The 18105-nt window shown below is 35.1% G+C and overlaps 2 protein-coding genes across 5 annotated transcripts; one reads left to right on the top strand and one right to left on the bottom strand.

The window, feature by feature from the left end:
* Positions 1-1354: 1354 nt before the first annotated feature.
* LOC118038971 (protein FAR1-RELATED SEQUENCE 3) lies at positions 1355-10766 on the bottom strand. Of its 3 annotated transcripts, XR_004685861.2 has the most exons (7): positions 10587-10763; positions 7887-10278; positions 7696-7785; positions 7262-7411; positions 4571-4687; positions 1859-2049; positions 1355-1764 (listed from the first exon to the last, which is right to left on the bottom strand). XR_004685861.2 is itself a non-coding variant. In XM_035045531.2 (6 exons), the coding sequence occupies exons 2-6, from the start codon at positions 10179-10181 to the stop codon at positions 2005-2007; spliced, it is 2697 nt and encodes an 898-aa protein (XP_034901422.1). In that variant the 5' UTR covers positions 10182-10278; positions 10587-10763; the 3' UTR covers positions 1355-2004. The 3 variants fall into 3 exon arrangements, 2 of the variants coding, with proteins under 2 accessions (XP_034901422.1, XP_073264865.1); XM_035045531.2 differs by having other exon boundaries at positions 1355-2049; XM_073408764.1 differs by lacking the exons at positions 1355-1764; positions 1859-2049; positions 4571-4687 and adding exons at positions 4709-6884; positions 6966-7022 and having other exon boundaries at positions 10587-10766.
* A 1133-nt stretch (positions 10767-11899) lies between these two features.
* Positions 11900-17637, top strand: LOC118038972 (uncharacterized). 2 transcript variants are annotated; one of them, XM_073408408.1, is made up of 12 exons: positions 11900-12115; positions 12278-12428; positions 12511-12588; positions 12885-13000; positions 13513-13566; positions 14135-14226; positions 14365-14453; positions 15094-15134; positions 15764-15817; positions 15951-16114; positions 16337-16406; positions 17013-17637. In XM_073408408.1, the coding sequence occupies exons 1-12, from the start codon at positions 12020-12022 to the stop codon at positions 17136-17138; spliced, it is 1131 nt and encodes a 376-aa protein (XP_073264509.1). In that variant the 5' UTR covers positions 11900-12019; the 3' UTR covers positions 17139-17637. The 2 variants fall into 2 exon arrangements, with proteins under 2 accessions (XP_073264509.1, XP_073264508.1); XM_073408407.1 differs by having other exon boundaries at positions 16334-16406.
* The last annotated feature ends 468 nt before the right edge of the window (positions 17638-18105 follow it).

The raw sequence follows: 18105 nt of genomic DNA, 5'->3' as shown, positions 1-18105 counted from the left end.
ATCAAATTAAATCATTTGAGACAAATATCATGTTTGACACATTTTTCATTTCGGTTCCTCTTCTTTCTATCCCATCCTTTCATAATAAATCAAAATTCATTGATCTTCCATCAAGACTAAATCGTTGAGAAAAAAATTTGAGAATTAAATTGAAAAAATAAAAATTTTTGTACAATTCATTAACAATAATGTGTGAGAGGATGAACAATAAAATCTTGCACAGGGAAAACCCATGCCTTTAAGTTTTACACTTAACTTGATTATTGGTTCACACTATACTACGAGTTGGATCAATTGTTTTTAACATAAAAAAAATATATTTAGACATTGCTAATGTTTAGGAAAAAAAAAACGTGTAGAAATTAATTTGATGTGACACAATTACATTGACGAATCCAAAGATAACCTGAATGATCAGTAAAAACATAATTTAAGTCAAAATAAATATTTAAGATGAAATTTTTTTAATAAAGATTGGGACAATAACATATTAAATCGATTCATGTCAACTTGCTAATCTACATACCAAGTCATGAGATCCATATAAATTAAATCAAAACAAATTAAAAAATTTAATTTTTAATAAATCTAATATTGAAGAATAAAACTGAAAAATATTAATTTTATAAAAAGACCAAAAAAATAATTCATGTCAACTCAGGTAAACTTGTCAAATCCGCATCTCGAGTCATGAAACCAAAATAACTTAATAGAAAAAAATTAAAAAAAAAAATTATAAAGCTTAATTCTCAATCAACACAATGTTAAAATATAAAATTATATATAAAAAAAAATATAAAAAAAGATACAAAAAAAAACTCAGTCAACCATGGTTAACTTGTTAAACTTATTATCCAAGTTATGAGATAAAAATAACCTAATAAAAAATATACTAAAACAAATCACGAAATCTAATTCTCAATCAACTTAATATTAAAGAATAAAATTAAAAAAAAAAATCAATGAGAAAGAAAAAAAAAAACCCTTGAATCAATAGAGTTAAACTTATTAAACCCACGATTTGGATCATGAGTTACAAATAATTTTATAAAAAGTAAATTATAAAATTATAAAATACAATCTTCAATAAATTTAACATTGAAAAAATAAAATTAAAATTAAAAAAAGAAAAAGAAAAAAAACAAAGAAAAAGACAAAAAACATTATTCCAATGAATCAATGAATAATGTTATGTGACGAGATAAAAACCTTTTGTCTTTTAGTTTTTTTTGTTAATCAATTCAATACTAAAATATTAAATTAAAAAAAAAAGTTAATTAAAAAAAAAAAACTCGAATCAACTAGTTTAACTTGTTATACTCACCATCCATATAATAAAAATAAAATAACCCAATAAAACACAAATCTAATATTAAATAATAAAATTAAAAAAATATATTATTAAATCAAAGGAAAAAAAACCATCCTCTTTTAGTATTTCTTGTTAATAAACCACCTTGGAGAAAGGAGACTCAACAAGCAAACACATTTTGCATAACCTTACAAATTGGTAAATGATCCCAAATGCAATGCTTCTTTAGCCACGGGAAGCAGATAGCATCCATCCTGAATGCTAATGAACTGGTGTAGAATTCATACAAGTCTTGTATCTGCCTCAACCTTGACTTCCCAATGATCTTAAAGGCGTGCGGAAATGCGCAATCTTATGGTATGAAGATCAAGTGACACAAGGAAACTAGCGAAGACAATTATGTTTGATCGATTCTACCAAAACTTGAGAAGGATATGGAACAAATGAGGCACCTGGGTCAGATAAACACCAAAAATGCAACTCTTTGATGCCTTGGCTTTTATAATTTGACACACTACATGTACACATGTTGCAAAACAAACTTACAGGGGGCGTTGGGATGGGGGAAGGAAAATGAAGGGCAAGCTAGCCCGACTCGAAGGGAGAAATGATACACAGTTTGATGAACACACTTCCTCCGTCCTCCAAACAGCATTTCTACCATGGATTTAGTTGACAGCAACTATAAGCTTTCACTTCCGATGCTTCTTTGATGGAGGCTCCGCTTGGGGCTCAGCCTGCTCAACGTGAAAACTTTCTGTAAGTAGAATGCAACTTGGAAATCTCAAGGGTTTTTTTTTCTTCCTTTTATTTTTTCAATTGTTCGGGGGAGGGGGGGCCATTATTTTACAAGTAACGTTGATATCTGCTTTCTCAAAAGAAAAAAAATGTTGATATCTAAGATTTGTTTGGCTGCACTATTCCAATTCAAAAGTAATGCCAAAAAAAAAAAAAAGTGCGAGATGCTCAACGATACATATCATCCTGGTCATAGGGAAAATTTTAGCGGTAGGCATATACTCAAATTTTATGCAGATGAACAATTGTCAAGATCAACAGAACCATGGAACAAGCTAAAAACTAGACAATACCAAACCTTTCAACCTGTGCAAACAGCCTCACCAAGTAGATTTGACAAGGTACTGTAAAAGATAATATATGATGCGTACAGATTGTGTACACTTCTTTTCTTCTAAAAAAGGTAGGACAAGGTTTTTCTTTATTGGATCACCAATGTTCTCTCATACTATAAAAAGTTGAGTTTGCCCCATCGCAAGCAAGTTTGCATATTGAATGTTCTTATAAATGACTGGCATTTAGATGTAATCAAGAAGCATTTACTTTACCCTCTAAACCGACTGGTTTTCAAGTTTTGGTTAGAGTTAAGTTTTTTTCCTCTTTTGATAAAGAACACCATTGATAATGAAAAGAGTAGATCTACAATAACAAAATGAGGATATGACAGCCTCCAAACAAAGGGTGCAGCAGACTAGCAAACCCAAAAATTAAAAAACTAAAGCAGCCCAATGTTGTCGAAAAGCACCCCTAAAGGCACTAGAAGCATGAGGCCCTGATGATATCCTCGCAGATAACGTGAATTGATAATATGTTCAAAATGATTTCTGTAAGATATTCAATATAAGCACTTGGTGCAATGAAGTCATGGCTCCTTACCATATAAACCTTTTTAAAAAGTAGCGATAATAACGATGCTCTACATTGATAAATGCAAACCTGTCAATACCAATATTATGCTGCGTTATAAAAGATATCTACCATATTTGGCCATTTTCAATGGGCGAGGAGAACGTGTAGAAATTTCAATTGCCTATAAATGACACATATCGAGAAACAAGGAGATGAAGCAACGATGTTAAACAGATGGTTTGTGTGAAAATGGATTGAAAGAGAAGAAAATAGATTCTTGCTTCTCTGACAGATCTGGAGCTTGAAGAGTCTAAATCACAGGCTTTCACTTTTAGGGAAAAAAGGGCTTCTCGTAACTTGAGAGATCTCCTCTAATGATCAGGTGATCACCACAGGTTAGCTTATTCTCAATCTTTCAGATTTAATTTGAGTTAGGTAGAGAACTTTCAATCTTGGGGCAGATGCTTGCCACAAACTAGTTCTATACAATCAATTTTTTTTTCAACTATAGTTTAATACAATTCTCAGTGTCAATTTAAAAGTCTTATCATTAATGTTAGGTTTAGAGAGCCCTAGTATTGATCAAGAAATTGGGGCTGACAGCATTAGTTTCCCTGTTACAATTTGGATGACCCGCAGGGCGTCTATCAATACAGACTTCACTTAAGGCTCTGCCTTCATTCCACATCCTTGAAAGTACATCTTGGTAAAATATGAATGGAATAATTTGGTTGTCTCCTCTGTTCATTAGGGAATATCAAGAACTATGACACTGGGGGTATTTACATTAAACTCGGAATCTAATGTTTGATTGGTACTTCCAGAAAAGAGCGAGAGAGAGAGAGAAAGCCTAATCTGTGTTTTATCTTAAGTTCGTTGTTCTCATTAGCCAATCGAAAAGGCATTATTCTTTCTTCACTATGCACCATTTCTGGATTTTGAATCCTATATTGGACATGCAATTATTTGTAAATTTTCAAATGTGGGAAGTATCTAGATGTGGAAAATATGTATCTATACAGGCTTTTCGCAGACAAATAATTAGATATTACTACCATATAACTTTAATGATTTGCATAAGAAGAATTAAAATGTCATTTTGGATGAGAATGGAGAATCCTACGTGTAAGAGAAAAGTGCCAGCTAGTTCTCAATAATAAACACTGAGCCAACAGGACTATCTCTCAATCTTCTTTCTATAATGAATGGTTAGGAGATTACGACTCTTAGGTCTTTCTATTTTGTAACAAAGGAGAAAGTATTGATGCACAATCAAAATACCCAGGACAGTAGTTGTAGACCCTTTTCAATGCAAATATTTGCTTTTCTGATAAAATGCAAGCAAGCAATTTTTCTATGGGTGCACAAAGGCAGCGGTAACTGCAAAAGACACACACAGAAGGTATTATCAAGTAACATACTTTGCAAGCATAAGCCTTTTGGGCCTATATGGACACTAAAATTTTTGAAAATGATGCACAGCATGCAAGAGGCAATATCAATAGTATAAGAAGAGAGTTTTGGGAGCTTAGCAGCAAAAGAAAGACGAGGAATGGAAGCCCCAATGTAATGAAAGTGAAAAAAAGCAGCAAGTAAGAAGAGATTGCTTACAGAATTTGAAAGCTGCTCGCGAATGTAGGCCATTGATCTCAACATGGCACCTAATGTATCTCTGGAAACCTGAAATTTAACCTCTGACTCTCCTGTAGTTGTTTCAGTGTCTTGAAGCTGAAACCATAGAAGAAAAGAATAAAGTTTCCAAATGAATAATAAACTACGACAAATAAAGGTCAGCATACACCTCAATGAGACCAGAAAACCATCTGTACGAATGAGATAACTGCTGTACTTATTTATTAAACGGAAGTTCAAATACAATAAAGCGGGTAGAACAGGAGCAGAGAAGAAAATCACATTTCTCTGCTTTTCCTTATGGGATAGTATCCATTAACTAGCCTAGGTCCTGTCTCATCTGGTTCTGTTCTGATATGATAAAATCAAATCCTAGTCTGCCACAAGCACATGGACAGATTTCTCCAAATCTATCCTACATCGCCGCTATTCAAAGTAACTGCCTTCATTTGGCTTGAAATAGAGAAAAAGAATAAGCATGTTCATACTATTTGAATTAGAAGCATTTGCCCGTTAGGAATCTCTAATGCAAAAAAGAATTGTGGGAATTTTATGGTACAAGGCAGAGATTGAGTAAAAATCACTTGGTCAATTGGGGATCTGTTGTAACTTCTAAGCTTGATGCTCAAGAGGAGTTCAGCATACACCCTGAGGTTTGGGATTCAGGATGTGCCCATTGAAGTCTGGACTGATACCTCTGTTATCAACCAAAAAAAGGGAAGAAAGAGGTGCATTGCTGAATGGGTCCATAAGAATAACACCCCAGTGGGTAAATTAATAAGGTTCTTTCCTCTAGGAACAGGTTCTATATATTGCATAAGGTCATTTACAGCAAGTCAAGTGTTCAAATGAATACTCAGATCCCAAGGTCGGTTCAGCAATTACATGCTGGCAATGGAAAGACAACTTGTAAGACCTCTCACTATAATTTTCTGTTGAGGCAAATCTTGTAGTAAATAATATTTTTTTTCTGAATGTATTAGAATGTCTGTATGGCATAATGCTTCAGTGGCTTTTAGAAGAATTTCCTTGGAAGATATTCGACAGGATTGGAGAGCTCTTTCATCTTCATTACTATTTTTGCAACTTTGTGGAGGATTCCTGATTCCATGTTTGGATTCACTGTCTTTCCTTTCTAATAATAACATGATGAACAATAATTAAATTCCTAAACTTGGTTCTCTCATTTTATGATATCTTGAAACACTACATTTCAAAACTTCCCATGCCAGAATCCAGATGGGATTCATCATCACATGAATTTTGGAGAAATAAGTGCATTGATTGACATGGAAAAAAGTTAAAAAGTAGTCCCCAACATTGACAGAAATTGGGAAAACAAAGATTGTGAGGGAGAGGTAGAAACACAGGTACACAACCCACACAACTTATTAGGTTAGTATAAAAATGAAAGTTAGATGAACTTAATGTGAGAAATATTAGAAAGAGAATCATGCCATGAAAAGAACAGATTACAAAGATGAAATTCCTTTGGCTAAAAAAGTGTCTGACCATAATTATGTGCTGGAAGGCTGCTTTCCCATGTTCTGGAAGCAACCATTCAACCAGAAATTTAATCCTTTACCATTTTTCTCAGTTTAGATTCTCAATATGACAAAAATAAATTCCTTCAGCCAAATGCTACAAATAGAGATTTATATCATAATTCCAGATTCACACTTTCCATTATGTTTTTCCAATGCTATCCGACTCCACTTATCAACATATGCATTCCTACTTCACTCTTTTACTCATCTTCCATATTTCACCACTCAGTGCAAGCTTTATCACCAACTTAGGTAATCCTAAACCACAATATGTGGGTAAGAAATTCAAGACTAACCACTAAAAAACACAAAACATAAAAATAAAAAAAACAAAAATGAGAGGAAAAGACACGCATCCATGCCTGTCTACGCTGCAGTAAGAGCATGGCTCCTCAACTACATATCAGTCAATGGTCCAAATGGACTTCCTTAATCCATAATAAGCTAGTCATATGCATAATGCATAAAACAAAGCTCAAACAACAAATGCTGAGTCATTTGCACATTAACCAATTTTTTAATTTGTTAAATTCATTAATGCCTAAAACATGAAGACCACTTTTACTGTCAGGATTAGTATCTCTAAACCATAGAACAGATGAGGAGAAGACAATCAAGAAGCAGAATGAATATTAAATTACGAAGGGCCAAGTTAGAGACATAGCCATTGGCACTTTTCTTAAGCATGCATAAAAATGGCGTCTCTTCAGTTCACATGTTTTGGAAAAGAGGGGATAGCGTGTATTCTGCAGCAAAAAAATTGTCCTTCATTGATAGTTGCTTATTCATTAATAATAATTTGTCTACAAAGCAAGAGGAGGAAGTACATCCAATTCAGAGTTCAGACTATGCCCTTGGCTGAGATTGGCTTGAGGTCCTGAGACCTGTCCAAATTAATTCAAATCTAATATAAAGCCACACATAAACCATTTATGCAAGATACAGGGACAACATGCTAACCAATCAACAAAACAACATCTGGAACCAGTAGCTTGTTTTGCTTTTCTTTTATCAAATGAAAGTGGCAGCACAAAATACAATAGGTCTATAGATTTCATTAGTGGCTGGACCTCAGTATCATATTTATTTTTCTGATACGAAGGTCTAGCTTTGAGTTACATACCTTCAGATTAATAACTGCAACTCTGTTAGCTGGTGTTGAGAGCTGTTCACTGATATATGCCATAGACCTCAACATCGGCTCCAATGTAACTCTTGAGAGTTGAAACTTGACCTCCAATTCTGTTGATGGAGTCTTGCCATAATCTTGCAACTGCAGTAGTTCCACACAAACTATATGTAAGGCGCCCCAAATCAGTTGTCAAAATACATAGCTAGAGAATAACAAGAGTATCTACGGTTCGCTAAAGATTAAAACATGAGCATTTGACACACTTGTATAAACAAAACAGCATAAATACATTTTAAATACTTAAAAATGTTTGGTGTATTTACACAGTGACCTGGGGGAAGTCAACAGTCAAAAAACTTCTTCCCATAGTGGCTAGATGAGAATTTCCTGCATATTATTGAAGTTTTAGTTCATTACATGCATACCTTCAGGTTGATGACAGCAACTCTATTCCCTGTTGTTGAACTCCTGTTTTCCATCACCCAAGTCATTGATTTGAGACAAGGAAGGACTGCCTATGCAAGAGGTATAAATTGCCAAGTCAGTGGGTTTTGCTATAATTTAAACTCCAAAGGACATAACAATTAATACTTGATGCAAGGGTTCCTTTAAGTACCATGTTACCAGGAGGACCATCATCACGCTGAAGGGACACAGGGGCCATGCGGGGAAGATTCAAATCAGCAACAGATTGAACTGGAGTGCTAGTATCATTCAGATTAAATCGTCGGGTAACTTCATCTTGCGGTGGCCATAACAATGGAGTTGTATCTGATGCTGAAGTTGAGGTCTTCCTATCATCATTACCAGTCCCAGGAGGTGAAACTTTGGCCACATTTTTCTTCACAACAGCAACCCTCTTTCCACCTTCTCTAAGAGCAACCATTGCAACATTATAAGTCTCTGCAGCTATTGCCCCTTCTTCTGCATATTTTATTGCTTCTCGACATAGATTGTTGTATCGCAAAGTAAGAGACTCCTGGCCAGGCAAATCACCCTCATGGTCATCCATTCCTGTACTGATTTTAGCATTTCTCGTCCATCGTTTTAAGATGTAATGAGGTGGCAATGTCAGAACATTTGTCACTGTGAAGACTGTCAAAACATGTCTACAAAGAATGCCTGAATACTCAAACATTTGGCAGCTGCAGTTTGCTCTCATTTCCGGATAGTTTAACGAAACAATGTAGGCCCTTTGGACATCCTCAAATTTTGCAACCCTGAATGTGCTGATAGCAGCATCACCCACCATCTCGTTAGCAGTATATACAAAAGTTTCAACCAACTCTTCTTGAAATTTTGCAAATATTTTTCTCGTATAAAGATCTGCTGCTTGTTTCTCCATAGGAGATGGCGTCCTCAAAACTGGTGTGGTGCAAATTGTATCAAAATCTGCTTCTAGCTCCCTTTCAAACCAATTATCCAATGCTCTTTCATACTGTCTAAAGAACATTGGCAACGTGGTCTGTTGGTTCACATAACTATCAAAAAAAGAACCATCAAATCCTTGATTCGGAGACATTACAGCAAAAAAGGAATCCCGGAAGTACACTGGAACCCATTGAGCACGAGCATCATACAACGATTGAAGCCAGTCATGTCCTCTCAGATCATATTTGTCAAGAATATCCCTCCATGATGATTCAAACTCCTCAATAGTTTCAGTCAAGTTGATACAATTATACAGTTCCAATTGAAAACTGGGATGTGCATTACATACATGAGCCAATTTTTCTTGGCCTTCTCTTAAAACATGCCATTTACAATTACAGTGCCGGGCATCAGGAAACACCTGAGAAACTGCTTTCTGTATGGCCCTGTCTCGGTTGGTGATTATAGAAGCAGGCTGTTGATCATACATTGCTGTTAGAAATGTCTTGAACAACCAAACAAAAGAAGCTTCAGAATCATCAAGAAGTATTGCACAGCCAAATAAAATTGCTTGACCATGATGGTTCAAACCTGTGAATGGGACAAATGGCACCCTATATTGATTTACTCGAGAATTTGTGTCAAATGTAACTGCATCACCAAAATGAGTATAAGCAGTTCTTGACCTTGCATCGGCCCAAAAAACATTAGCCATGCGATTTTCATCGTCGAGTTGTATTGCATAAAAGAAACCAGGATTCTCAGCCTGCATTTTCTTGAAATACTCCAGCAGATTCTGAGCATCCCTTCCTAGAGTCCTCTTTTGGTTATTGGGCCTAACAATATAATTCACTGTTGTAGACGTCTTAATAACACGATTTGGTTCAGCAGGAGGAGTATTCCTGACTCCATGGTTTGTCTCTGCTACAGGTGTGTGGTTTCCATCCATTGAAAGATACATTACACCACTTGGAACAACTCCCACTCCTTGGCCAACACCACTAGTAACAACTGCTGCTGCTTGGCCAACACCACTTGGAGCAACTCCCACTCCTTGCCCAGTTTCAGCAACACTCTTTGCAGCACCAGCAAAATGCCTGCGGGGCCGAAGGTATTTCACTTTCCTGAGACTAGTAGTTGAATGGTTATGCTCCTTTACAAAGTGCGTCACAACCCATTTTCCTGGACTCTTCAACTCTATTCTAAGCATGGCATGACAACTATAAGCAGACCTTCTCTTCAAACCCTCCCTACCACATACAAACTCTCTAGCAGCCATCGCCCCATCGGTTTTAGGACGGGTAAAATGAGCAACATTGGTGCTAAAACCTAGGCGTCTAGCATACTCATCATATACAGTCTTTGCAGCATTCTCTGAATCAAATTCCATGCCCACACACGGCTCATGCAGCTCAGCAGCCCCATCCTCGTCATGCTCCCCGTTATTCGCTTCTCCACTATCATTTGGTTCTGAATCTCCATCATAGGCCACCCCACGATGACTCATCCCCTCTTCACCATCGATCACATGAACATCCATACCAAAAACCCTTCGTTTTCAAAACTAAACCTTGGCAATCACTCGAAACCGCACTTGCATTTTAATTCTCTATTGAAGTAAAAGAAGGACACACAACCTGCACAAAATTGGGCAAAAAAAAAAACCAATAAATGATCTTTGAGACATGAATTTAAGAGCAAAGGGAAAACTAAAACAAAATAATATAAAAAGTGGCATTCTTTTTTTATTGTAATAAAACTTAAACAGCATAGTTATTAACAAAAAATTTCAAAAACAAAGGTTACAGCTTCCATGTTTAACCAGCTGATACAAACAAAACCCACCATGGAACAACACAAAAACACACCAATAAAGGCAACAGAGTTCAATTCAATTCAAGGAACTAAGCAATTAAAAACCTTAAAATTGCAGAATCAAGTTTACCTACTAATAACACACAGAGAGAGAGAGAGAGAGAGAGTATCTGGTAATTGAAATTGAGTGAATTCAGAGAGGGAGAGGGAGTTGGTAATTAGGGATTAATCAAAGTTTTGATTTTTTTTCGAATTGAAGGAGGAGAGTGAAAAAGAATGTGAAATTAAGAAGTGGAAAACCCTAAAACTTTTTTTAAAAAAATTACTAAAGAAGCCCATAAAATTTAGTTCATTGCGCAATAAAACCCTCGTGAGTTCGTGTGGGACTGTGAGAGGTCCGTTATGTGACCTGGCTGGTAACCGGGCAGGGGATAATCTCAAAAGTGATCCTTCATGTTTTAATTTATTGTCATATAGTCATTGGATCTTAAATTTTTATTTATTTATTTTTATCTTTTTCTTCATAACGAGTCTTATTACAACATTATGAATTAGGCGAGAAGTTCTGTGTATCTCATGCAAATCCTAATTCTTTGATATAGTCATTTTTTTTAAAAGTGTTTTTTTTTTAAATATATTAAAATAATTTTTTTATTATTTTTTAAAATTAATTTTTATAATAGTATATTAAAATAATAAAAAAAATTAACTTGAAAAAAAAAATTAAAAACTTCCAACAAGGCTAATGCTAAAATTTACTTGATAATTTGTGGTATTAGTTTTTTCAAAATTGATATTTATTTAAATATTATTTAATTCTTCTAATCATTATTGTGTCTTTATAAGTGTTTTTTTTTTTTAGTATTGTAGTAGTTTTTATTTTTTAAAATGTTTCTTAAATTATTTTTTTTATATAATGATAACATGATACCATGATAATAGAATTGTGAAATGACTTACTTTATTAAATGCATAACACATGTATATATACAGTAAACAAAGAATATGCTAACAGAATATTTAACAGATTGCCTATATATTTTGGTTGCCTAGGGAGTATAATAGATTTGTGCAGTGTTTGTTATATAGTGATGCACTACTAGTTTTTCCAGTGTGTATTATTGTGTGTCTATTAAAATTAACTTTTTTAAATGTTTTTTTTAAGATTTTAATATACTAATATAAAAAAATAAAAAATATATTTTCAATTAAATTTTTTAAAAAAAATTTCTACACTATATTATCAATCATATCCTTTGAAATATAAAATATCATTTCTTTATTTTGTCCTTTCTTGATTTGAAATTATAAGAAAACAAAAGGCTAACATACAGTGACTTGATCAATCTTTCATTAGATAAAGGGACTCTATTGAATATTTCTCCAAGTAGAGGGACGGATAATGTCGTACTACGTTTCCATTCCACAAATCTCCTCGCTCTCTCTTTCTTGTCTGTAATATACCAAAAAACCCAAAACCCCACCAGAGAGATCAGAGACTGAAGCAAACTCCACTAAGCAACTCAAAATTCATAGAGAGAAGAAGCAAAGAAGACAGACAGAATGAAGAATATACCTCTGCTTTTGATGGGTTGTGGGGGCGTTGGTCGCCAACTCCTCCAACACATCGTGTCCTGCCGATCCCTCCATGCCCAACAGGTTCCCTCTTTTGTCATTCTAATCATTCTCTTCCATTTTAAGCTCAATTCAACTTTCTTGAAATGGGTTTCTGTACGACAATGGAAACGCGCATTCAAAATCGACTTCGAACATTTTCTTGTGTGAAAGATGAAACCTTTGCATTTTGGGTGGTATTGGCAGGGTGTTCATTTGAGAGTAGTTGGAGTTTGTGACAGTAAAGCGTTAGTTTTTGCATCTGACGTGATTACTAGAGAGTTAAATGATCAAACTTTATCGGAAGTTTGCCGGTTTAAGTCGAATGGTTCATCTCTTTCAGCTCTAGGTGATCTGGGTGAGTGCCATTGATAAAGCGTCTTTGGTCTGATGATGGTGAGGGTGGATTTTAATTTGTTTTTCTTACTTTCTTAATGAAGGTGAATGCATAGTAAATGGGAATACGGAATCCAAGAGGAAAGTTATGGACATTGCAGCTCTTCTCGGGAAGGCAACAGGTTGGTGCTGTTTATGAGTTTTTATCTTGATCTTATCATTTTGTCAGCAAAGTTCATCAAAGGTTTAGGCTTTTCCTTATCGATGCCTAAGCAGTTGATTTCAATTTTGAAAAAGAAAACAGAAAAAAGAAAGATTATCTTATTATTGATTATGGAATCTGATTATTGATTTGAGCTGAAGCTTGAAATGTGGCCAAAGCGTACAGCTTTGAAATGCCTTGAAATGTGGCCAAGCGTACAGCTTTGAAATGCTATAATTTCTGTCATGAGATTATTTTGATTTTATTATGTGGTAGGTTTGGCTTTTGTGGATTGTTCTGCAAGTTCTGAGACTATTAGAATGCTAAATCAAGTTGTTGATATGGGATGCTGCGTTGTTCTGGCAAATAAGAAGCCTCTTACTTCTACAATGGTAATAAACTTGTAGCCATCCTTATTAGTTTGTGATAAAAAAAACAATTATGGGACTAGGGGCTTTTGGATCTTCAATCCATAATTGTGCCATTTTGTTTCATGTGGAATTGCGTGAGTAAGCCAATGAACTTGTATGTTTCAACTCTGAAATTACAGTTATACCCTTCCTGATAAAAATTTAATTGCTGATGTTTAATCCATCATAAACAATGCATTTGGTAGCCTCACTGTGAGAGCGAAGATGATAAGAGGGAGAAGTGAGGTGAAAGTTCAATTTTTTTTTTTCTACTAGGTTTTATGATGAATGATGATTTAAATAAGATTCTTTGCTCTCAATTTCCTTTTGATATCCTTCTCTCTGTCCCAAATATAAACACACTTTTCTTCTGACCATTATTTTAATGGTAGCTCCAATATCTTTTACATTTCTATTATTGTTGAGAGCTTTTGTAGATTTGATTTCAGTTACGCATGTGAATTATTGTCGAGAGCTTTTGTACCGTCATGCAGGAAGATTATGACAAATTGGTCTCTTATCCGCGTCGTATCCGGCACGAGTCAACTGTAAGTGAATTTTTTTGTTTGTGTAGCTAGAACATCTATTTCCTCAACTATACTTTAAAATGTAAAGAACGAAGGATTTGAAACTGAGTTCTTGTAATTTTTGTTGCAATATCCTGTTAATTCACTGATAAATTAATGCAAAACCTTAGTTTGTTGAAAGCTTCTCTTCCCTGGGGTTGTAGTTTAATTACATGTATTATCAACAATGTTAGACTTGTGGTTGTCTTGTGTCAAATTTCAAATTTGTATTAACTAATATCAGATTTGACCTTTTTGAAATAAATTCAATCTTTTGTTTGGTAGTTGTGGAATATAAATGTAAATACAAGATTTTCTCTGGTGACATAAAGTTAGCAAAATATGTTGTAGAGCCTTGAAATCTGTTTCTTTCACAGCTCTCATGCTTGATTACAATCACTTAGCAGGTATGAATAGGGTTTGTATGGTTGCCTTTTTGTGGTTTGGTTATTTAATACAATAATAATTGTTTGATGCTAGATGTTGTTTAAATTGTGTTATGATCTTCTTAGCATAATGATTTCTACTGACTTGAAGTTATTTTTGACAGGTCGGTGCTGGCCTTCCTGTCATAGCATCCTTAAATCGATTACTTTCATCAGGAGACCCTGTCCATCGTATTATTGGGAGTTTGAGCGGTACCTATTTTAGCAAGGCTCTGCTTCAATGCTCAAATAGTTGGATTATGCATCTGTTAAATTGTGCATTTCAATATGATTGTATTTGCACATGCTTATTGGTTCATTTACGTGCTTTGTTGTAAACTTTTATAACAGGTACATTGGGATATGTTATGAGTGAGGTTGAGGATGGAAAGCCATTTAGTGAAGTTGTTAAAGTTGCCAAAAATCTTGGATTCACTGAACCAGGTCTCTGCGTAATTATTTTTATTTGCATGCGAATCCTGTTCTTGACAGGCGAAATTTGTGACTTATAAATATGTATGCATGCATAGACAAACGTGTAGAAGTACATAATTAATTTAAAATAATGTTCAGAAAATTCTAATTTGAGCTGCAATTGGTGTATGTCCCAAAAGAGTTGTATACACTTCAGTTTGATCAGATCTTGACAGCTGACTCTTGGGGCCAGCATGGTGTTGATTACTTCTTTACATCTATCTCTTATGTTGGCAACTGTTGAATGACTAAAACAGAATGTGGACAAATTCTGGTTCTGAAAAAATAAAAAGGGATTCAAAAGTTACATTACATGCTTGAAAGCTATCTATGAACTTTTTTTGATCCAGTTATTTCATGAAACAATTTGCTGATTATTTCACCGTTCTACATCTACTATGCTCTTGCATTTTTTGTCAGAAATGGCTGATTTACTGATCTTAATAACTAAAAGTTATACACACAGTTTCCTAGCCACCTTAACATTAGAAAGAAAACATAGCAAGGATTTGCTTTTAACTCCGCCTTTGATCTTCCGTATACTAGCAAAGACATTAGGGAGTTTGATTTTCTGTCAACATGTTCTTTTAACTTAGTTTCTTTGCTGCAGATCCACGTGATGACCTCAGTGGGATGGATGTTGCAAGGAAGGTTTGCATTTATATTCTCATCTGCTCAACTTTGGAATTTGATTATCTATATCCTATTAAGCCTCCAGGCTCCTGGTTGAGATGCATGCAAATCTGAATATTCTATGTAAATGCATCTGCATGTTGTTTCTTGAGTTTGTAATTTTTCTTTTTTTTTTAGTTATTTCTGTACATTTCTTTCCAAGAATATTCCTCCATTAGTTGAAATAATTTCATTGCTCAACCATCCAGCTATACTATTATGTTGCTTAAAAATGATAGTTTTGATTTCCAAAAATTACACATGATATGGTTGCAGATTATCCATCGATGATATCCTTAGTCTTAAACTTGATTATGCTCCTAACAACCTTGGGTGTTGCCATGATAGTTGTGAAATTCTCCAATAATAATAACACATTCAAAGTGCTACAAGTTAACTATGATAATTCTTCATTGATGAGGATACAGATGAAATTTTTCAAAGGTCAAGCTATGTCTTTACCTGCTTTTCTGTTAGTGGGATGGTTTATCTTCCTTTTCTTTTTCACTTCTTTCCTTCCCACCAATGTGGTCTTCTGTTTGATGCATATGAAAAACTTGATACTATATGTTCAAAACAGTATCTTATTCTTCTTGTATTCTAAACAGGCTTTGATTCTGGCTCGACTTCTTGGGAGAAGGATTAACTTGGATAGCATTAAAGTAAGTTCTAAGTCACTTCCTATCCTATCTTCTATTTAGTAGAGTTATAACATAGCAATATTAATGATCGTTTCAAACCTCAACCATTGATGAACTAATAAATTCTTGAATCGCCATTTCTTCTGCTTTGTAGATTGAGAGTTTATACCCTGATGAAATGGGACCTGATGCAATGTCTGTTGAGGAATTTTTGGGTAGTGGTATTGTATCACTTGACAATGATGTTCAAGAAAGAGTTAAAAAGGCTTCATTGAAGGGCAACGTGCTTCGTTATGTCTGTGTAATTGAAGGATCAAGGTATTCTTTCTAATCTTAAAGGATGCATGTGTGTGCGTAAACATGTCTGGGTGCGGGAGTGCATGCGCTTTTGTGCAAGTATCTGAGGGATTCATTGTGACCATCTGTTACAGCGTTTGAAATATTAAATCTGTCTGCTCAAAGTTTTGTCTAAACTATGATGTAGATCGTATAAATAGTTTACAGAGTTCCTTGAAATGGGCACTACTCAATTCTTAGCAGGTGTGAAGTTGGTATTCAAGAGCTCCCCAAGGATTCTCCTTTGGGTAGATTGAGGGGCAGTGACAACGTGGTAAGCCCTGATTTCTCCTGATCATCCCCTCTTTTTTGCCATCCTCATTATGTCTAATTGGGCTGATCACTAATGATTTCTGGTGATGGAATATCACGGTTTTATTATGATTCCAATTGACAGTCTGTTTGCAAAATCATTTTTTGAGGGAAACGTTCACAATTTGGTACTCATCTTCCTTTTCTTCTTCCTCAAAATAAAAATAAAAAGGTTTAAATAGGAGAATAGCCAGACAAGTTTCAGTAGATTTCCTCCTATGTGGTCCATCCCAAATCTTCTAATGCAGGCCCACTGAACCGCATTGTCTTTGGTTGCACTTTGAAGTTCCAAGTACTAATGGGATATTGCAATTATGTGTATGTAAGCATACATATACAGACACACATAGGTGGAGAGGACCTGATGTTTCAAAGGCTAAACCACAAGTTTCAGGTCTTTAATGAATATATGTTTACTCTGCATAATTTTAGCATTTAGGAAACTTTGAAAGATAAATTTTAGCATTTAGGTCTTTAATGAATATACTTTTGATTTTCCATACAATGTGATGGTCATATTATGCCATCATGTCCAGAACTACACATGCTTCATTTGATGCAATTGCAGTTGGAGATATACAGCCGATGTTACAAGAAACAACCTTTGGTTATTCAAGGCGCTGGAGCTGGCAATGATACCACAGCAGCTGGTGTGCTTGCTGATATCCTGGATATTCAGGATTTATTTCCTTGAAAAGAGTAGACAGCGTGAAATTCATGTTGAAGACCAAAGAGTTGAAATTACCTGGTGTATCGTCCTGTTACACAGCAAAAGCCAGTTCTGGAAAAATATAGTGGAGAATTTCATTTGGAGTCCACTGTTTCATTTGGCTCAAATCTGCAGGATTCACCTGGCACCTATTATTGCTGGCAGCTCAATTTTTGAGATGATGATGCGTGCATTAAAAAAAAGACTAGTTAAAATAAGCTTCTGTGTACGTGAAGCATGCTTATCATGTCAGGATGATATATCATGTTAGGCTGTGCCTGCCATTTTCTGGAGTTTGGATATGTGAGCTCACTGAAATTAAAGAATGCCAAGTTTGAAGTCTGAGTGCAAGTCATCTTTTAGCTTAATATTTTACTTCTCCGGTGAATTAACAGAGGGAGTCTTTGAGCCCCTGTAATTTGAACGGTAACAGTCTCTGACTTCTAAATTAGAGCTGGGAAATTGAAAGTGATTTCGTTGGCCATGACTCCTTTTACATGTGATTGTGAGGGGTTGTCTCCCTCGATGGAATGCTGTGTGCCTTTCCTTACAATGGCAACTCAGGTGCCTGCTTCACTCTTCAATCTCTTTCTTCTGCAACTGCTAAGAGAGATCGTAGCAAAGAGATGTGATGTGAAAAATAACGCCGTCCATTCTTATTAGTGATCACGCATGAGACTACAAGGGAAAGAATTTGACTTGGATGACAGTTCATTTGTTCAATCAAGTCTAGTTGGATAGCTTGGAGTACCAAGGAGCCTGAATTTAATATACAATAATACTCGCATTCTTTTCCTTAATCTTGAAGTTCAATAATTTTGTGGAGATAAAAGGGTTTTTACCCGCCATCTTACATCGGTAGCTGGCGTATCTCGAAGAAACTTTGAAAGCTTCTGGAGGCATTTTTGCTTCGTACCAGGAAACAAATATGTGCTCTGAAATTAATCCCATC

Source organism: Populus alba, chromosome 4 (assembly GCF_005239225.2).
Source record: "Populus alba chromosome 4, ASM523922v2, whole genome shotgun sequence".
In the NCBI taxonomy this organism is placed as follows: Eukaryota; Viridiplantae; Streptophyta; class Magnoliopsida; order Malpighiales; family Salicaceae; genus Populus; species Populus alba.
Note: the sequence above shows the minus strand (reverse complement) of the source record. Positions and strands in the feature narration are given on the sequence as shown.